The following is a 20825-nucleotide window of genomic DNA, read 5'->3' as shown; positions in this document are numbered from 1 at the left end:
TGTAAAACCTATAGCATCTCTCACAGAGGAACATAGAACACTGCTTCATGTGTTCTCAGCACAGAAATACCTACCTGTATACAGAGAACACATGACTATGGAGGATTGTGTAACATACAGGTCACAAGGTCAAGCCTGAAAACCTTGACGTCACGGTTGAAATATGCCATGCTCTGAGGAGTGAAAACACATGCTGGTTAAGCCAAGCACTTGAAAACTACATTCTGGGTGGTACAGTGGACCTAACGGTTCAGTGTTTAGTATGGAAGGATTTTTTATTGCCACATTGTGGTAACTCTCAATATATCTTTTGTTGATGTTATCTTTTTTCAAGGTAGAGAGAAAAATGTGCAAGGAAAGGAGAAACTTGTTCAGGTTTTATTTCTTCAATTTGAAAAGGCTTTGCATACTGGGAAAAGGAACCTGGTGATTGCATGTGCCAGACACACTCCCCCCATCACCCCCTTGCTATTACCATCATCACCATGAGCCCATGAGCCACAAGGGGGCTACCTGTGTAAAACACACAGGAGAACTGACACTACTGTGTGCTTTCTGACCTAGAGCTGCATGCTTCAAATATACCGAAATTGTTGTTGTTTTCTATTTAAATCTTAATCTTTGACACCTGCTATTATTTGTTGTAACTCCAAGTGTGACTCCTTGTTTCCAAGTCACTCATTTGCCATGACAGAAACACATTTAAACAGGAAAGCAGACTTGCCTTTTTATATGTAATATTTTATGACTTTGGCTTTGCTTCATGAAGGCATGCATTTCATTAGCACATGTATAAGGGTAAAACAAGCACAAATAAATTGAATTTTACCTAATTAAACAGTCCTATTTAAAATGAATAAGCAAATAGGTATGTGCAGATGTGTGTGGGTTGGGGGTTAAGACTTAAAGGATAATAACATGGTACAGTAGTAACGGTAGCCTAGGTTTAAGTTAACTTCATGTCACTTTGTTTATTTAAAAATAACCTTAATCTTTAAAACTCGTCACGTTTGGGCCGCATAAGTTCAAGGGCTAGACAAACAATCTAACTTACACCTAAAGAAAAGTGAGAAACTAGGCAGCTTTGCGAGAGGAGGGTGAGGGGGAAAAAAGTACTGCCCTGTTTAAAAGATTTCCTGTTTCACGAGTGCATAGTGTCTGACTCATAACGAGAAGTGTTGTGTGCTGAACTTTCTTTTCGGAGGGGAGGTAGCGCTTAAAAGGAGGCTCACCTCCTTCACAAGATAAACCCAGCTGGGCGTCGAAGTTCCCGTTCAGATACTTTTTCTTCTTCGTCAAAGACATTATCAACAATTTAATGAAAAAGCGAGGAAAGGAAATACTGGTTCACAAATGGAGCGACTCCGGTTTCCCGTTTTCTGGTGTGGAACGATTCTCTTCGGTAGTTTAGTCTTCATCAGCCATACGGGTAAGTTGAGATCGTTGTTGTGGCTGTCTTTATGATTGTCAGTATGTTGTCCGAGCTGCGTGGTGGCTGCCTGGGGTTTGTATGAGATAATAAGTTACTATTGGGGCGAAACAGCACGACGACCGCTAGTAACACATAGTGACGATACACGACGATACACTGGTTTCCGACTTTGCTTCTGCGTAGCAGGTGGTTTAAAAGATATGTGCAATTAGGAATTTACTCTAAAAATGTGTTGAAAATAATACGGACGTAGTTTTGTTATTAGATGCTTATCCATGTTATTTGATAAAATCGGTTGTGGATTTATTTGATAATAAAAAGCATACATTATTTTTAAATTACGTTTTTGCGGATGTGCATGTTTGTTTGCATTCTATAACAAAGTACACTATAGCCTACTATAAGTTCCACTTGCGCTTTGGTTGGTGTGATTTTTTATGTTCTAGAGTGATTTGACGTTCTTGCATGACAGCGGCTTTGGTAAAGTATTAACTTTGATACACTTAACTTAAATGTAGTTTCTGCAGTTCACCTTTTTAAACGACTTTCTCCCGGGTAGCAACACAATTTAGTCTGTCACTGAACTAGTGACATTCATAGCCAATACATAAAGGCACTCTGAGGAATTGACTATACCTGAGGGGCATAACTTCAAGTAACTGATGTTACATCCTTAAGTTTTGCCCAAAATGCCATTTTCATTATTTGTTACTGGGATACAGAAAAGTTGAAGAATTGTATGGAAACTGAGATGTTTTTTTTTATCATTCATTAAATGAATCCAAGGGAGTGGTCCTTGGTTTTAATAAGTATTTCAAGAATTTCTCTGCGTAATCTTCTGCTTGTCTTACTGTAATCATGTGTTATATGTGCTGTGAATATCTAGAGAGTGTTTTTTAAAGGGCATACCTAAAATGCATTCTACATTATTCATATGAAATCAAATGAAAAGTCCTCTCTGCAGTTGGTGCTAGTCTGTGGGTGGTCCTGAGGTGTCTCCTGACTCTTGTCCAAAGGGCATTCATCCACATTTGATGATACACACAACCAAACTCAAAAATGGCTTCATTCAAGCGCCATCGTCTCGTTCAAGCCTACTCATTACCCTTCCCTTCCCCCACGGTAATTAGACCTTCGATGGGTGACAATTAGCAGGATCCAGCGCCACCACACCCGCCTCCACAGGCTTGGGCGACACACACACACATATGGAGAATTTGGACACACACATATGGAGACCAGCCCCAAAGCTGTCTACCAGACTTAAGCCGACAGGATCTGTAAATAAATCGCATGAAAACAGAGGCCTAGAGTAGATGTTTTTGAAGCATGGCTGTGACGCTGCTTTCGCATGCTGCGGTAGGAGTGACGCTTCTGACTCCGCCCACAGGCTCCAGATTTCAGGGTGCCACACACTCCTCTCTTCGGTATCTGAAACAGCGGGAAGTTTCATGAACTCTCTTTTACGTGTACGTGGCTTTAGAAATATTTTCTGCCTATCTCACCCCGCCATGAAGTACGGCCAGCTAAAGCTGCACACTCCAAGCTAGCTTGTCTGACAGCACAGGCCTCCCGAGGAGGATAGTCATGGTGAAAACCAGCAGCCATGTTGGTTGAGATACACCCACAGAGTGAAAACTGTATGAGGCAGGTCAGGGAAGGGATAATTGTACAGGACGGGAGCAAGAGACTGTTTACACCAAAGCTCGAAGGGCCTCTGAGGAGAGCTCCTAACAGCCATTTTGGGACATGGGTCACATGACCCCAGAGCAGCAGTGTCCATATAACTGTGCGTATAACTGTCCGTATTAGCCGGCCCAACACAGCAGAAGTGTTCCCCTAGCTTAGCCTGAGCCGATTAGAGGAAAGCGAGGAAGTGTTTGTTGTCATTCCCCATCTTTACAAAGCAAGGTTATTGTGCCATATTTGTGACACATCATTTTGTAAATTGATCATGATTTATTGTAGTTTTCTGATTTTTACAGCACTTTTTTGAAAGGTGCAGTGTAAATAAAGGTTAGCAATTAGTTGGTTAGTTGATTGTGTATTGAGTTAGATGTTGTAAATGTGTACTTGCTACCAGTTCATGTGACATTTTTCTCTGCTGACTCACATGGGAGAAGGTCATGCTGTAGTTTGCAGTTGATCTCAACCAGGCTCCTGATGATCATATGAGTTTTTTGGTCCCAAATGGATCCTGGACAAAATATTGTGCTTTAAAACCACATTAAAGTCATCTATTTTGTCCTAAGGACAAGGGCAAGGGTTGAGTGGGTTCTGTGGATGACCGCATTCTTCTACTGATGGTGGACGGTGTTGTTTGTTTTATAGCGGTATACAATTGGATTTTTTCACTGAGACAGCCTTGCATTCCAAAAAAGAAGATCTGGACAATGTGTGTCTGAGAAACTGTAGCCTGCATACTCAAACGAATGCATTGTTTCAGGCAGAGGGAGCTGAATAGGAAATAGGCTGAGAGGCTACAAACAAACTTTCACTATCTGTTTCATCGCATTGTTGCTGGTGCGACAGGTTCCATTTCCTGAATGTGCAGCAGGCCTGTCTGGTATGCGGTCGCTGACAGTGACGCTGACCGTTATACTCCTCCACTGCGAGCAGACTCATACAGATCTCAACATGGGCAACAGCGAGCGGAGTGACATGGTTCACCGCCTTGGCCTCCTCCAAAGTCAGGTGTCTTTCTCTGATTTATGTTCGTGATGAGCTATGAGAGGCCAGAGAGCTGCGTACACAGCTGAAGCCGAAAAGTGTAGAATTTAACCCGGTAGTGCTTCCTCCTTCTGCTCATTCCCTTCCAGGTGCCCTGTATAGGGAAGTACTGTACAGACAATGATATTGTCAGTCAAAGCAGTATATGACCACTATCGTTAAGTCATACAGTATCATACAGTCATACTATCATACATATCATGCAACAGTGCTCATATATTCCACATATTTGCTTAGTTGAAGAGTGACCTTTTTAGCTTGCGAGTTTAACATGTTTTCAATTTAGGGGGGCGACAGTGGCTCAGGAGATAGAGCAGGCTCAGGAGATAGAGCAGTCGACTGGGGATTGGAAGGTCCCTGGTTCGAATCTGGCTCATCCTGGCAGAGTGTCGAAGTGTCCTTGAGCAAGACACTGAACCCCCAACAGCTCCCAGTGGCCAGTTGGTAAACCTGTATAGCAGCCTCTGCCACTGGTAGGTAGATGTGAGGCATATAACTGTAAAGTGCTTTGAGTACTCAAATGAGTAGAAAAGCGCTATATAAATGCAGTCCATTTACCATTTATATAGGTGGATGTTTGCTTTTCAGGTTAAGTAGCTTGCTTAACAGTGCAACATCAGGGGCCTATACGATACTCAAACCAGCAAACTTTGGAGAATGTGCCTTGCTCATTAGCATTACACCACATAGCTGTAGTATGATACAGTGGCTGGGTACAGCACTTACTGGTTCATAGATTCAATTCAGCCAGGTCAGCCAAACAGTAGCACACACAGATGGTTTTTAGTCAGAAAGAGACTCAGCACAAGGACAGGCTGATAACCCACTGAATGGTTGTAGGTACAGCAGGGCACTCTGCTCATAATGTTAAGGGACAGATAACTTTTAAAAAATTGCTTCAGAGCAAGAAAATTCAAAATATCCTCAACCTCTGTACAGCAGTGCATGTGATCAAATAACTGAAACAATGTGACATTGAGTAAAAACTCACAACTGATAACAACACAGATATATTTCATAATGTATTTTATACTGTGGTTGCCTGAAAGGGCTCAGTTCATGTTACTTTGGTAAAATTTTGTGATTTTTCCCACTTGAAATTTGATCTTAAAATCAACACATAGATAAGTACAGTATTTTCATTCTATCGACAAGGAGGTCTTATTGATTGAATCCAAACATTCACAAACTACCTAATCAAAAAGTACATGTCTAACTGCAACACGTCATACATCCTTGCCGTTTGAAAGGAATTTCACTTTTTTCAGCCACATGGCTTTATTTTTCCAACTAGTTTTTTCTTTTTTTAAAATGGAAGCACAGCAAAATACAAACTGTTTGATGTACCTGGACCAATTTCCCTGAAGTCAGCATCTCACAATTAACACTAAGGGAAATGGTATCATAAGGAGATGAAAATTTCAGATAAAAATTGTGTTTTTTCCTAGATGGATGCCAGCAGTCTTAACCTGTACCCGCTCAACTCACTGAATATGTGTCTGTAGCTTTTATACTTTTTCTTTGGACCTGCCAGTCTCACTCATCTGTTTCTGAACTGACCACCCTTCTCAATAGCCTAAACAGTTTGGAATTGTGGTCAGTGTTTGGAAGATATGGTCCACAGGCAGTGTATTTGTGGTCTCAGGTGCAGCAGCCTGACTGGGTTTGGAGCAGTGGAGCAGTGTGTAGGAGTGACTGGTTCAGCGCTGTTTATAATGAGCAGTGAGGTGTTTACCGTGAGCCAGGAAACTGGAGAAGCTTGATGTTTTTTGTCCACCGTCCCGTGTAGGGCCACCTTTGGTGTTTTTTTGGGAGGTCGTTTTGCGGTCGTCTCTCAGGTGTGATGCTCCAGCTGATCTCGACCGGGCTTTGTTTGTGTTTTCAGACGGGAGGCCGAGCATGTATCAGCTGAGGAAGGTGTGCAAATTCTGCGACCTACAGCCCACCGACTGCAATGGCACCGACTCCGGCTCCTGCCTCACCAACTGCAGCATCACCTCCATATGCCCCCAAGACGACGATGTGTGCGTCAGCATCTGGTAGGCAGTGCCCATCCCTGTGGCTGTCATTTTCTGTGGTTGTGTGTTAGGGCATGCACCGATTTTAAACTCTTCTGATTGGCTCAACCCATTCACCGCACCTGCTTCAGCCAATCCACACTGCATAGAGATCTGTGACTCTGCCCAGCCCATTGCCCTGAAACACACAGGGATGGCTGGTGGCAGAAGGGGGAGGCTTCCTGAACCCCATAATGGATGGAACTGCAGGGTGTTTCTGTAACTGTTCTCACATGATAGATGTAAACAAAACAACAAAAAGATACCACAGAAGCATACAACTTTATTCTGCCCTTGTACTCCTTTCATAATAAACGTCAGTACAAAGGACCAAAAGCCGAAGAACCACTGTGCTTTGATGTCCTGTTAGTGCACTGCATATAATTTAAACACAGTTCTATGGATGGCCAGTGGTGACATGTTATTCTCGATAGTTTTCACTTGCAACTTGTATTTCATTATGACAACCACATCTCATGAGTCGTACATTTCCAGGAGGAAGAAAGATGACAATGTGACCATCGAGACGCTCTGTCACAACCGCTCGCAAGCACTGTACGGATTTCTGCTGGACGACTATAAAAACGGCAAGTGTCAGATGAAGGAGAAGAAAGTCTCGGGCTCGCAGTTCTACATCTGCTCCTGTTCCGAAGAGGAGTGCAACCACCACCTCTTCTTCTCTCCATGTGAGTGGAGCAGTTTCCTCTCAGTACAGCACTGTGTGTGTGTGTGTGTGCGTGTGTGTAGGCGTTTGCATGATTGTGTTTGTTCGTTTGTTTGCGCGCATGGATGTGTGTCAGTTTGTATGTGTGTGCGTGTGTGTGTCTCCACGTAATTGTCTCACAAACCCAAAGGAAACAGTGAACTGTAAATCATTAGAAATTGCATCCTGTCCTGGTAAGGTGTTGAAGGTGTGACAGACATTGATGTGGTGTTTTTCCTCACACCAGACATAAAGGCTCCCTAATTATAACCACTCCTCGATAATTGGTAATCATGAAGGAAGTGTCAAGACGCAATAGTCTGTAATTTTATCAACATACAGTATAATCAGGCTTCCATTTACACAGTGATTACACTCTAGAAAAAACCCATTCAGACAGTGGTTATGTAGAGACACCAAGGGAAACAGAGGCTGTTGTTCCAGACACCCGTGATGACCTCCTTGATTTCTTCATTACAGGTTGACAAATTGCGATTGAGTTCAAACTTGCTACTAGCCTGCAGCAATATTAAACATTGCTGCAGACTGTTGTTCGGTTATTATTGATCATAATATAATTTTAATGGTGTGGTTAGAGTGGTAGTGGCTGGAAATGACTAGTTGACATCGAAGCATCTTGCAATGCATACATATTAATACATATTAATACATATACATATTAATCACTTTAATGAAAACAATAAATTAAAACAAACAACAAATAAAACCAATATGAACTGATCATGTCTGGGGGAAAAAATATAATTGGTCATGGATAACTGAACTAAAAAAAATGACTGTTTAAATACAGGTTTGACAGTATGTTGCGTGCCCAAAGGTAAATGGAAATGTAGCAGGTTCTGGTCTGGTGGGGTTCCATAAATCAAACAAGGAGTGTTCTGTGGGTTTGTAAATTCTCTACAGAATTAGAGATTGTTACTGTGGTACAGTGAGATAATTCTTATTTAAGTTAACATGAACTTGTATGAACGACGATCACCATTCATTTAGGCTCTGTGTTTCTGCCTCTCCCAGGGGCGCCCCCAGGGGACTCCCCGTTTGTGTCTGTCATTCTGGTCAGCCTGATGCCCCTGTTCGTCCTGGCCGTCCTGGTGGTGTCCACCTTCTACTGCTACCGGGTGTGCCGGCAGTCCAAGCTGAAGAGCGACTGGGAGACGCGCAAGCGGGGCCGGCGGGGTCAGCGGGACAGCGACGTCTGCAACATCATGATCGACGACGACCGCTCCGACAGCAGCTCCACGCACGCCAACAGCCTCAACCACAACACCGAGCTGCTGCCCATCGAGCTGGACCTGCAGGTGGGCAAGGGCCGCTTCGCCGAGGTCTACAAGGCCAAGCTGAAGCAGAGCGCCTCCGAGCAGTTCGAGACGGTGGCCGTCAAGATCTTCGCCGCCGAGGAGTACGCCTCCTGGAAGAACGAGAAGGACATCTTCTCCGACATCAACCTCAAGCACGAGAACGTGCTGCACTTCCTGACGGCGGAGGAGCGCAAGGCCGAGAAGCAGTACTGGCTCATCACCGCCTACCACCCCCGGGGCAACCTGCAGGAGTACCTCACCCACCACGTCATCAGCTGGGAGGATCTGTGGCTGCTGGGGGGGTCGCTGGCCAGGGGCGTGGCCCACCTCCACAGTGACCTCACGCCCTGTGGACGCCCCAAGGTGCCCATTGCCCACAGGGACCTGAAGAGCTCCAACGTCCTAGTGAAGAATGACCTCACCTGCAGCCTGTGTGATTTCGGCCTAGGCCTGCGCCTGGACAGCTCGCTGTCCGTGGACGAGCTGGCCAACAGCGGACAGGTGAGGCTCACCTGGCTTCCCTAGACCACCCTTGTGGCCTTTGTTACTTGTACTGATATTAGGTCCACTAAAATTCAGCCTTGTCACATCTTTGTTTTACCAAACTGCTCCAGGCGAATGGGTTTTTACAGTGACAGCCTTAATGCCAACAACAGTGGATTCCACATTCACTAACAACCTAAAATCCGTGCCCAAAGGCATGCAAGTTGCAAGGTACAGTTGCTTACAGAGGACCTCTGTTGTTGTTACAAGCTATTTTTTCTAGTTTTTTGTAGGCCCTGCCATCTGTCAACCAGAATTACTGCACCATGCACAGATTTACCTTCACAGTAAAGTATCAAAGAATCAAAGAAAATAGTCTACTCCACAAGACCTACAACTGAATGTTAGCTCATTGAAAACAGGCTAATGTGTGCAGTTAATGTGTATGTTGATGTCAGGCTCCTAGGAAACAGATACCATATAAACTGTGTAGACAGCTTGGTAGATGGACAATCTCTGACCCTTATGTGTTGTCAGATGTCTTTTAGAGGATTATATTATGAGAAATGTAGCAGTCACAGAATATCCAAAAAGGTATTTCAAATTAACCCCTTAGGTTTCTGTAATATAAAAGAGTATGAAATGGACATGCTGCATATGAATTGGCATCAAAGCTTTGTTACTTAAAATTGTGTCAGTGTTAGTGTTCACATAATTTGTAGACACATCACTAAGAATTCAAAGCGACGGTTCATTTAAGCAGATAGTCACAACCCCACCCCAATGCTCTCCCGACAGACTTCCTCTCAGTTTGTCAGTGGGAATCCCTGTGCTGCTCCCCATACCACAGTCCTAAAAACACTAAATGTTTTTCGAAAACTCTGGCCGATGACATCACCTCTCTTGGTAGCTGCAGTGAAAGTGCCACGTGTTGAGGGGAAAAGCTGCAGCAGCGTCACCATTCACACTTCAAGAAAAGAGTGCAAAGTCAGCTCCAAGCGATGGGGCCTTCTGCGCTCCTTTATTACTCCAGCCCACGCTCTGGTGTTCGTCCTCTCTACGTCTCTCTACGTTTCTCTCTCTCTCTCTTTCTCCTTCCACCTCTTCAAAACCAAAATTTCCACCTCTCTGCTTCCGTGACCTCAAATTTCCCTGCCTTTTCTTTGTTCTGTCTTTTTATAGGTCAGGAAAGTTTCCTGTGTTTAAAGAAAAGCTCTCATCTATGAACAAAACGCTGTGGACACCCCTCTTCCTTTGTTTAGGATCTCTTCTTTTTCATAAATTAAATGAATGACAGAAAACATGCATATATTTGAACAAAATCCACTGACTTTGCGCTCCTATTGGGGAGGCTGTCATATATTTGTTTATACAGCTATGATCTCAGGATTTACTGTTAATGATGTGAAATATCACAGACCTAAGGAAGTGAAAATAGTTTTTTTTTTTTCAATCCGACTGCCAGCATTTATGCATATCTGATCTGATGCTTTGATGAATGTGTGCGTCTTTTTCACTTCCTTACATGGGAATTTTTTTGACATCTCAATGCACCTTGACAAATTCATAAGAAAAGTAAAGGTTACAAATATGTGTACGTAAAAAGTGATTGCCTTTATAGATTTCTCAGTACTGCGTTTGTGTTAATGGAACAGACTGTTACATCTGCGGGCTGCCCGTTGTCAAACGAAGCTGCATACTTCTTGTTTATTACCGGTGAATTGGCAGATGTAGAAGTTACATATCACCGCTTACATTACTGCACTGTGTAAATGTGTGAGAACCTGAAAGTCCCTGAAAACTGAAAGGGTCTGGAGTCAGAATAAATGAAAGAGGTGCTGAATCTGAGTCTCAGTCGAGAAAGGTGTTAATGCTGAGTGGAATGACAATCCTTGACTTGCGTACATCCCATTACAGGACCAAAACCATCCAAAAAGCATTCAATCCATTTAAAATTCTACTGGTTGGAGTCTTTCATTTTGGGGCTGAACTTAAAATGTGGAAGGGAAAGGGTTCTTATATCCACTCATATCATGACAGCTGAACTGTCCTTATATCCACTCATATCGTGACAGCTGAACTGTTTGGCTATTTGTCATGTTTGGTTGTCTCCTCTCACAGGTGGGCACAGCCAGGTACATGGCCCCAGAAGTTCTGGAGTCCAGAATCAACCTGGAGAACATTGAGTCTTTCAAGCAGACCGACGTCTACTCCATGGCTCTGGTGTTGTGGGAGATGACATCCAGGTGTAATGCCATTGGAGGTAATGCCACCTGACCCTTACAGACCAAACCTGGGCACGCAAGTGACAGGCAGACTTTTAACAATAAATACACTATTATGGATGTAGACATCCAATCCAGTCGTGAGCAAAGGATCGCTGTTAAACAGAGCGTTCAGTTACAGAATTCAAATGAACTCACTCCAAACCCCTTCTAGCTTGTGCCTGGCATGGATACAAGAAATTTAAAATCTGAAAATCTCAATAAGAGGACAGAAAACTCTGTCCTTCCCAGTTTCCATTTTGGTAAGGATACTGAGCCTGTGTCTCTGTTGACCTTGTTCAGGCCAAAAACAGAAAAAAACAGGAATCCCTTTGCTTAACTAATTAGCGTAATGCTCTTCCTGCTCTTCCTGTCAGGAAATGTCAGGTCGCACTCAAGTAATGCAGATGTCCTCCCATAGCCTCCAGCGCACGGCGGCTGTGTGTCATGTGACACAAAAGGACATGTTTGGCCTCCCCCTCTCTCTCCGTGGCGTTCCGCTCTCTCTTCGCCGACTCGGCGCTGCCGACGGAAAGCGCCCCGCGGCCCTCGGGGCTCCAGTGCCCGCACTTCCTGTTTTCTGTCTTGCTTCTCGCCGGCCGCCTCAAAAATAACTCTGTGTCAACACCGCACAAGAGCGCTTGTGAAATCATGGTGAAGTCCACCGCAGAACTCTTCCCTTTTTTTAGTTCAACATGAAAAAAAAATATATTATTTTCTGGCTATGCTCAAGAGGAAAAACTTGTACTGTTCCTGTTATGCAGAAAATGTATAAAGAATGACTGGAATACTTTGATACATTAGACTGGTCACAGGAGAGCTGTAAGTATTAGTGTGCTATGGATGTTTTTATGGCCAATATTATGTGTATAGACTAGGACCATTTAGAAAGAAAAAGGGTGCAGCATTCAATATAATCTGATAAGGGACTCTTTGGGAAAGGCTCGACGCAAATAAATCCATTGTATTGCACAGTGCCAAAGAACCATCTAAGTTTCAAATAAGAGTCAGTCATTGATTTGTTGAAATAGTTATGGATTTCAAGCCTCAGTTGATTGATTGTTATTTTATAGTTAACTGCATCATAACATTTCTCCTAAAAGACCCATTTTCTTTTCTAAAACAAAATCTGTCTTATGTAAAACAGAATCAGGGTATTTTGTTATGACCAGCATGTGGAGATCAATTATATTTTGACCTGAGCTGCACTTGAATCTCAAATTTGGTCTAAGCCCACTGAACCAATTTGAGGCATTTTCGATTATGATCCAGACCCATAACCTGACCCAGACACCACCTGAAGATGACGTTTCTGAAGTCAGATTCACAGACAGTCCTTAAAGAATATGCATACTCTTTGTTAACACAAATTATAGCAAATTATCAGTCAATCGAAAGAATATTGACTGCATTGTATCTATGATTAATTACCTAAAGCTAATTTTCTTTATAGTATTTGTATCTTTTGATTACAATACAGTACAATCAACCCCAAGATTCAGTCAAAGCTACTAAGTTATCTGGACATAAAGTACAATGTGGTTGATAGAATAGAGACAAATTATCCCAGATTAATCCTGCACCGAATCCCTTTCCTAGGCTGTAGACAGTAACAACACAGAAAGCCAGATCTTACAGTGAAATGATATTCATTCGTGAAAGAGCAGCCGTACATTGCACCATACTGGACATGCAGTATCGCAGTAGTTCACATGACTTCTGTGACCTACTGTTAAGAAAGTGTTATTTGGTTTGTAACTTGGGACAAAATGCACTGTTTCCAGGTAGATAGTTACTCAAATTGACCTTTTCCCATCCTGCTATTAATGTAATAGTAACAATAACGGAAAACATGCAGAAAATTTTGAATAGATCAAACTAGAGAAAGCTGATTATATCCCAAACAATTAGTTAGATCATATTTTAGATTTAGTATTCTGGTTGCGTTATATAAACTCTTTCTCTTTTTTTGCAAGAACACTCACTGTCTTTGTTGATACTGTAGCCCATAAGCCCTGCTGTTTCTGTTTTTTACAAAAGTTATCTTTAAGCTGTTCTAACACCACTGCTTAAAGGCAACACAGTTTTCCGCAAACGTTTGCATTGTTTAACACACCTCAGTTTCATGGGTGCAGTTCCTGCAGTTTATTTCATCGATCTCTTTTACCAGTGGGACGTTTTGTTAACAATGGCGAGCTTTGAAGCCAAAAGAAGGGGGGGGGCAGGCTGGGTGGTTTGGTGGATGAGAGTCTGGAGCTGTACAATATCACCAACAAACAAAGGCATTGCAGCAGAAAAAGTTAGCTTCTGTCTTCTGTCGAAATACTCAAAACAAAATACTCGATACAGCCTAGCTGTATCGTAATGTTTTTCTTCATGCTGGCGCTGCACACAGCAAAATTGACGTTGGGCTAACCACACATTCTCTTTCAAAGTAAGCACGCTACCCTGCTGTCTGGAGTGAAATTGAAGATAAGTTTGAAAAACTTAAACAGTTTGTTTACATGCAGTACTCTTAATGGAGGAGTTGCTTTCTCTTTTGAAATAACTGTATTTCTTAATCATTATGTGGAGCCCACTTGTCAGCGGAGTGCTTCTGTTGTCACACTCAAATTAAGGTTAACTCGGCAGCGGAAATGTTGCCTTTTTCAGAGGCCCAGTTACTCACTCAGCAGAGTCGGAAAACTCTCGTGTAAATTGCTGTTGTCAGACAGGGAGCGTTTCCTGTCTGTAGTCAGAGAGGTACAGGAAAGCCATCACACCTCTCAAATGGAAAGACCAGCTGGGACAGATCATCTGGCTTTGTTTGGTCTGGTCTCTACATCGTGTTAGTTTGCATCTGTATGCAAAGCCTTCAGCCAGTTATATAGCCCCAAGCATTCACACATGCTACACTGTTAAAGCCCTCAGGTAATGAGAGCTGTTCAATGGTATTCCTTCCTACCCTGCAGCATCTGAAGAAGGCCAGGTACAGTGGTTTAAATGATCATGATTAAATGATTTAATACAGCGGCCCTCTTGTTTCACATTTCACATTATTTATGTAATCTAATATTCCTACTGAAGTACAGTTACAATTACTCACACAATACGAGCAACTAACCGCATTCAGAGCTCAAAAGAGCAAGGAAATACATGTCACTTAGTGATATCGACATTGGCCAGGGAAAGTGGATGGTTGTACATATTAAGAGTTTATCAAAAACAACTGCAGGACATCTTATCCAGCAAACTTGGGTCTAATTTTGAAGTGCTTATTGTTTATAGAACACTTGAGATCAGTGGGTGCTTCCCAGAAGAGCCCACTGCTGGGCTGTCGGCACTGTTCTCAGTGTCACTGATCAGTTGTCACCAAAACACAGTGAGTCAGTCCCTCCGTCCTGATGTGTCACCGCACCGTGGCTCAGCTCACAGTGCACGCAGTGCGGACCATCATGATAATGACAGAGCGAAGATGGCTTCAGGCGCTGCGGCAGACTGTCAAGGCCACTCCGATGATTGCCTGGCGCTGTCGTACGCGACTGTCTCGGCACGCGGGACCCATTTCGCAGCTCCAAGAGGTGCTGCTTTGATCCGGGAGGCGCCGCAAAGAGGCAGAGCCTGCCGCGTCCCGGCTCCAACCCAGCTTCCGAAGCCAGCCTGTCCGGAATGTCACTCCTTGTCCGCAGAGCGAGGGCAGGGAGGCCAGAATGCTCTCACAATCCGCCTACCCCGTGTAATTTGGCGTCCCGAATTAGAACCTGGCGGGCGGCGTTTTGCAGCGCAGCAGAGGGGCGCTCCGGCTGTGCTGATCGAGAGGCGAGTGGCTCCGCTCCACGTGTCGTTCCCCGGCCTCTGAGGCTGCGTCCCGCCCAGCGCTTCACCGATCAGGGGGCGGCACAAAACCGTTGCACTGTTTCACTTACTAACTGCAACCATCTCGGGGAAGAGCTGGAGGTGTTGATTTTGTTACGGTCTGACCTGCTGGCTCGGCTGATGTGTGAACAAGCCCTCGCTGTCTTTACCACATGCAAGAAATGCTAAACAAAAGTATGAGGTTTGAATGTGGCAGATAATCTGAACATTCAGATGCAGCCCTCCAGCAAGTGCTTTGCGGAAAGGCACTAGGAGATTTATTTATGGCAAACGGTGCCTTCCACAGGTCATCTAGCCCCAAAGTAATGCAAAAATCTGCCTGGGCATGGTCAGACGGGGGCTCTTGCCCCTGGATTTCAAGTTCAGATTCAAGTACAGTAAAACTGAGGAACCATGCATTTAAGTTTATCTTGCTTCGTGAAGAAGTGGTATGTGGTGTGCTTTTCAGATTTGCAGGATTCGTTCTCTCAACCACATACCACAACACGCTCACCATCTGCTCCCAAACCACTGCATTCTTTACAAGGTGACAGACCCAAGGGTATCCGCTGCTTTCCAAGAATATAATGAAAAATCTCTGTACTGGGTCACCATTTCCCATGTAACCGAAGCAGTATGTTATTTACAACTTTGTTTTGTGAAACATTGTTTGTGTCCTTGACCCCGTGGTATTTAAAGGAGCTTGATGGTCTAAGAAAAAGATTGCGTGATTGAGTCTGAAGGGGGTTAGCATTTGTTTGTTCCCATTGTAGCCGCAATTATGGTACCTCAGGCGATGGAGGGGGGGGGGAGAAACCCCCTTCTACTATAAATCATAAAAGGCGGGTGTGCATTTCTGTTAAAAATTGAAAGGAAGGAAATCCAGTTGTCAGAAACAGGAAATGTCAGTCTGTGTAGCCGTCTGCTCCGCGGAGTCCCTGTCAGACCCTCCGCTTCCTGTCTCTGTGCATCTGCACTTCCTGTGAGCCCCCCGAGCTGGGCAGGGTGCTCTGTGCCTGCTTTTGCACTTGGCAGAACCACTGCACTGACTGCAGCTCACTCACTGAGCAAAACAGGTCTCTTTGCTGTGGATCCCATTAATCCCACGGCATTGCGTCGAACAGTTTAAACGTCCTGTTATTGTTCTAGCTCTCTCGGCGCTAGAGTAACTCCAGTGTAATATTTTACTCCAGATACTGTAAAGACTCTAAAGCAATCAACATGATATTTACAAACATCAGCAGAGGCAAAGCTTCCCACAGGCCCTCTGTCAGATGATCTTTCTGTTTATGGTTTGTGACGTGCTCAGTTACAGTAGCCTTGGAAGCTTTAGTACTAACAGTTGAGCCTGTCCTGTAATCATGTCTAAATAGATTTATGAACTTCAAAGGAAAGCTGTGTTTGTCATTTCGATCCTGCCCAGAGGAGATAAGATTAATGCCAAAATAAGTTTCTGCTGGGAACATCAATTTAACTGTTTATGCCACTGTACGCATGAGCCCTGTGTTTTTTAAAATAACTTTTAATGATAATATATTTTAGCTGTGTCATTTTACTGTAAAATGAGAATAAGGTTTTGTAGAGTGTGTGGTGTTGGGTTTGTCTCTGCATATTCTTATACAAGTAAATCAAAAGATGCACAAATAGCTAAATTTCCATGACAGATTCTCAGCTCGTGCTGCAGATGCTACACATGCTGTGAATCTATTTCTGATTCTGACTAAGCAAGTATTACTCATGGTCAACAGTTTGTGAGTTGTGGTGTAGAATTAATTTGAAACAAGTGTGAGGGTTAGATTAAAATATTATTCCCACGCAGCTAATCTTGTTTGATTTGTTTTCAACCTGAACCTTTCCGTTCCAACGCATTTAAATGCTTGCTCCCTGGAAATTCGATTTGTATGCAGTTCTTAAATTCCGGATTTTATTTCATGCTGTATATTTATTATTGTGATTCATGGCATTGTAAGTTTCCCTGCATATGAATAATTTGTCTGCTTCAGGATTTAATGTGAAGCGAATGTGGTGGGAGGGGCCAGAGGCCGTTCAGAGGGATGTGTTTTGATTGGCTGGTGTGATTCTGATGAAGGGTCTGTGTGTGGTTCTGCCTTTCAGAGGTGAAGGATTATGAGCCTCCCTTTGGCAAGCTGCGGGAACACCCCTGTGTGGAAAGCATGAAAGACAGTGTGCTGCGAGACAGAGGCCGCCCGGAGATCCCCAACAGCTGGATGAACCATCAGGTACCAGCATCTGGACCACACACGTGCATGCTAGCATACACACATACACCCAATCCTATACTGGCTGCAGCCCACCCTCTTGCACTGGTCAGTGATGATCACTCCACTGACTCCGCGGCTCCCCCTACAGGGCATCCAGGTGGTGTGCGGGACCATCGAGGACTGCTGGGACCACGACCCCGAGGCCCGCCTCACCGCGCAGTGTGTGGCCGAGCGCTTCAACGACATGGAGCACCTGGACAAGCTGTCGGACCGGAGCTGCTCCCAGGAGAAGATCCCAGAGGACTGCTCCGTGTGTGAGGGGAAGTAGGCGCTGCTCCCAGAGGTTGGACTCGTAGCTTCGGGCCAGACGCTCAGTGGGTTTCTGAGCAGTCCGCTCTCTCTCTTTCATTCTCCTCTTTGAGACAGCACTGCGCCGTGACTTGGAGGAGGAAGAATTCACTCATATAGAGTTATATTTTCGCCATATCCCAGAGACGCGTCGAGAAGGAAGACGAGCGGAAGATGGACAAAGGAAATACAAGCCTATGCAACCAATGATGTTTACACTTTGTCAAACAGCTATGCATACAGTTATTGTATTATATTTTATTCACAATGAGAGTTTATTGTGCTCAAGCTCTGGAGGATGCCATTTCCCCCACCTCCCGCTTCTGCAGAAAGACAAGAACAGGCCATGTTTGTAACACTAATGATAATCTGGCCTGTTTCAGTTAGGCCATTTTTCAGACTATTGTCCTGAAAGAGGCTAGAAGCACGGCACAAGGGACTCATAGACTATGTTTGATGGAGGATTCTGGGCGAGAAAACCCATCTGACTTGGTTTATCGCAAACAAACACACAATGAACAAGCTCATAAAGCACCCAGGACTGGAAATAAAGACTACTTACTGAAGGCATGCAGAAAAAAGGGATACAGAAATCCTATCCAAAAGACAGGGAACTGGAAATATATCAAGAATATGCTCTGTGTTATTGTAATAACTGTGTATAGTGACAGGGGAAGAGCCAGCACCCTGCCTCAAAGATGTTCATAAACCCTTTTGTATATATTTTGTTTTCAATCTGCCGAATAAAGAACATTACTCGTGTTATTTAGTTTGAGTAAAAAATATTCACTCAAAACATTATTTTTCTTCAAATAACATTTTTGTATTCATATTTCAGGGTTTTCTGTTGTTTTTTACATTGAGATTTCTTAAACCCGCGGAATTTTTATTTTTCTCTCTGTGATAAATGCTCATCTCATTGCGTTTTCTTGGCTCTCTATATTTATTTCTTTCGATGCAAAAAAAAAAAAAAAAACTGAAGTTTTTTTTTGTGTTTCGAGATCATCTGAACAGAGTTACTCAACCTTGGTCCCTGAAATCGTTGCTGTGCAGGATTTATTTTTTTCCATTTAGGAGCTAATCGTCTGATTCATCATCGTTGTGGGCGAACTGATGTAAAATTGATTCAAGCACAGTGATTTACAGAGCTGCAGAGCCTGCTGTATAGCGGCCCTCCAGGACCAGAGTTTAGTTATCCTGCTTGCACATCACTGAGTGACCCCCATCTGTGTCCACTGAAACAGGTGTCAGCCATATGCCAAACATGCTTCAAGCAGTGTCTGTGTAGGTCACCTCCCTCATTCAGAAAAGATACCAATATCATTAAATCCTCATTATCCACAAGCTCTGTCACACTCTTTCAGTGAACAGTTTTGGGACAGTAGTGGAACATAGTAGCTAAGGAACAGTGTTGACCTATAGTCAAAAGGTTCAAATCTTGCTTGACATACAGCAAAGCTGTTTAATCTGATTTGCTTCAGTAAATATTTTGCTGTATAAACAGACAATATGAAAACTGTAGGTTATGTCAGTCAGCCTGGACAGGGAAAATCAATCCGTTTGTGTAATTACTAAAATTACTGAACCTTTGACAAATATAGCTGTTGGCACAAGAAAGCAGTAACTCCCACTCCATCAGGAAAGCGCTTTTTGAAAGCATTTAGTTGCCACGTGCGTAAAGTAGCTCTCTCCTAGGTGAAAGATTAAAGGGAGAAAAAGACATTTATTTTTGTTTCCAGAAAAGACTGGCATGTCTCGACGGCCAAACTTCACTGCGTTGGTCTGTCCCAAATCCCAGCCAGTGCTGGCACCCTTTCCCAGTACAAACCTGTTCCATGCGGGCAGAAATGTGTTGCATCACTTAAAGTCCTGCAGTGTTAGGAATTTCCTCACACAATTACTGATGTCATGCGAATGCTTGCTCTGCCAAGGTTTATGCTCTGTAGTTCAGGCTTGTTCAGAGTCTCATTCATGCCTGACTTCAGACCAACGTGATGTCAGAGTGGTACCTGACCACCGGGCGAAACCAAGCATCACCTTGGTGGAGGTGTGAACTGAACGCATGGGCCTGTACATACACGCTACAATTGCCTCTGTGTTCTCGTTCGTCTGGGTGACACGATGATGAATAGGGTTGAAATTCTATGTTAGCTGCATCACTCAAGTGTGCCTGAACGTGTAGTCCCAATGGGCATCCATGTTCCCCTGTAACAGCCTACTCTCCCAACCAACACGGCTCAAATTTGAGTCTTTCTTTTGGCCGGAAAGCTTCTTGGCTCGTTGCCCGGAACTAGTTTTTGATATACGTGTTCAGTACGGAGGTCAGAATGCCTGTGTGCTACCAGGTTAGACAGTCTGTTTTGCATGTTAATGCTTTATTGCTGTATTTGCTCAGGGATTGTTTTGACGGCCCTTTACGAACAGCCATATTTCCGCAAGGTAAAATCACACGCTTTTATCAGTCATTTTTCCTGGTGTATCTTTATCTGCAGCGTGCACTCTCTGGCAGCCATGAAGAAAAGCCAGATAGAAAAACTGTCTATGCAATGATAATAAGCAAAATGTGGTAAATATTTGTCCAAAATGTAAAATTGGACGTGTTCATTTCATGCTTGCTTGTTTTACAGCACCATATAATTGTATAGTGCTTTTTTATTGGAAAATATGCACTTATATAATGCATGGGGTGATTTGCAAAGATTTGTTGTCGATTTCCTAAATAAAGCTGCCTCATGGTCATTTATAAGAGATACATACTGTATTTGTACCTAAATATGAGTTCTAGTACCTCATATATGTTATCAACACATTAGTTAATATCATTGTTTAAATATTGCATAGTGTTTGTATGCTCTAAAATGTGACTAAAATATAACTCAAACACAAAACAAAAGTAAGTTTGACCCTTTTTTATTTTACTTTTCAACCATAGTATTGTCGTTCACTGTTCTTTGGTGCCACCTGTTGGTGATTCTGTCATATTACAGTTAACCACAAATCTATATTGAAGTATCTGGTCAAAAGTCGAGAGTACCCGGTCTACAGATGTGGAAGCTCCTCAGTCCATTGTAGTAAACCTGTACTTTCTGTACTTGTACTCTAAGTAATTATTAATGAGAATTATATATGATTCATATTGTCATATGTTTCTCTATGCTCTCTGAAAACAGTGCATCACCCAGCATACCTAAACTTTTCATTTCTATCAGTGCTTTAATGGCATTTCTATGAGAGCCCTGAGCCTTCCAAAACTTTCTCTAGATAGAAATGTAACGAATGATAATTAAGCAGTAACACTGGGATTTTGTAGGAGGTAGACTTCCCTTTGACCACCCCTCTGTGTGCTTATGTTTCAGTTATGTCCAATGACCAGTTAAGTTTCAGCACAAACACCTTCACTGTGCTTTTTGGAGGGTATGGTTTATTCCTGATG

At 43.3% G+C, this 20825-nt stretch overlaps 1 protein-coding gene across 1 annotated transcript; it reads left to right on the top strand.

Moving 5' to 3' along the window:
* Positions 1–1188: 1188 nt before the first annotated feature.
* LOC118769200 (TGF-beta receptor type-2-like) lies at positions 1189–17496 on the top strand. Its single transcript, XM_036516229.1, has 7 exons — positions 1189–1429; positions 6048–6201; positions 6715–6905; positions 7958–8742; positions 10846–10987; positions 16938–17062; positions 17193–17496. The coding sequence occupies exons 1-7, from the start codon at positions 1354–1356 to the stop codon at positions 17370–17372; spliced, it is 1653 nt and encodes a 550-aa protein (XP_036372122.1). The 5' UTR covers positions 1189–1353; the 3' UTR covers positions 17373–17496.
* Positions 17497–20825: the final 3329 nt, after the last annotated feature.

The sequence above is a fragment of the Megalops cyprinoides genome, chromosome 21, assembly GCF_013368585.1.
Source record: "Megalops cyprinoides isolate fMegCyp1 chromosome 21, fMegCyp1.pri, whole genome shotgun sequence".
NCBI classification, from domain to species: domain Eukaryota; kingdom Metazoa; phylum Chordata; class Actinopteri; order Elopiformes; family Megalopidae; genus Megalops; species Megalops cyprinoides.
Note: the sequence above shows the minus strand (reverse complement) of the source record. Positions and strands in the feature narration are given on the sequence as shown.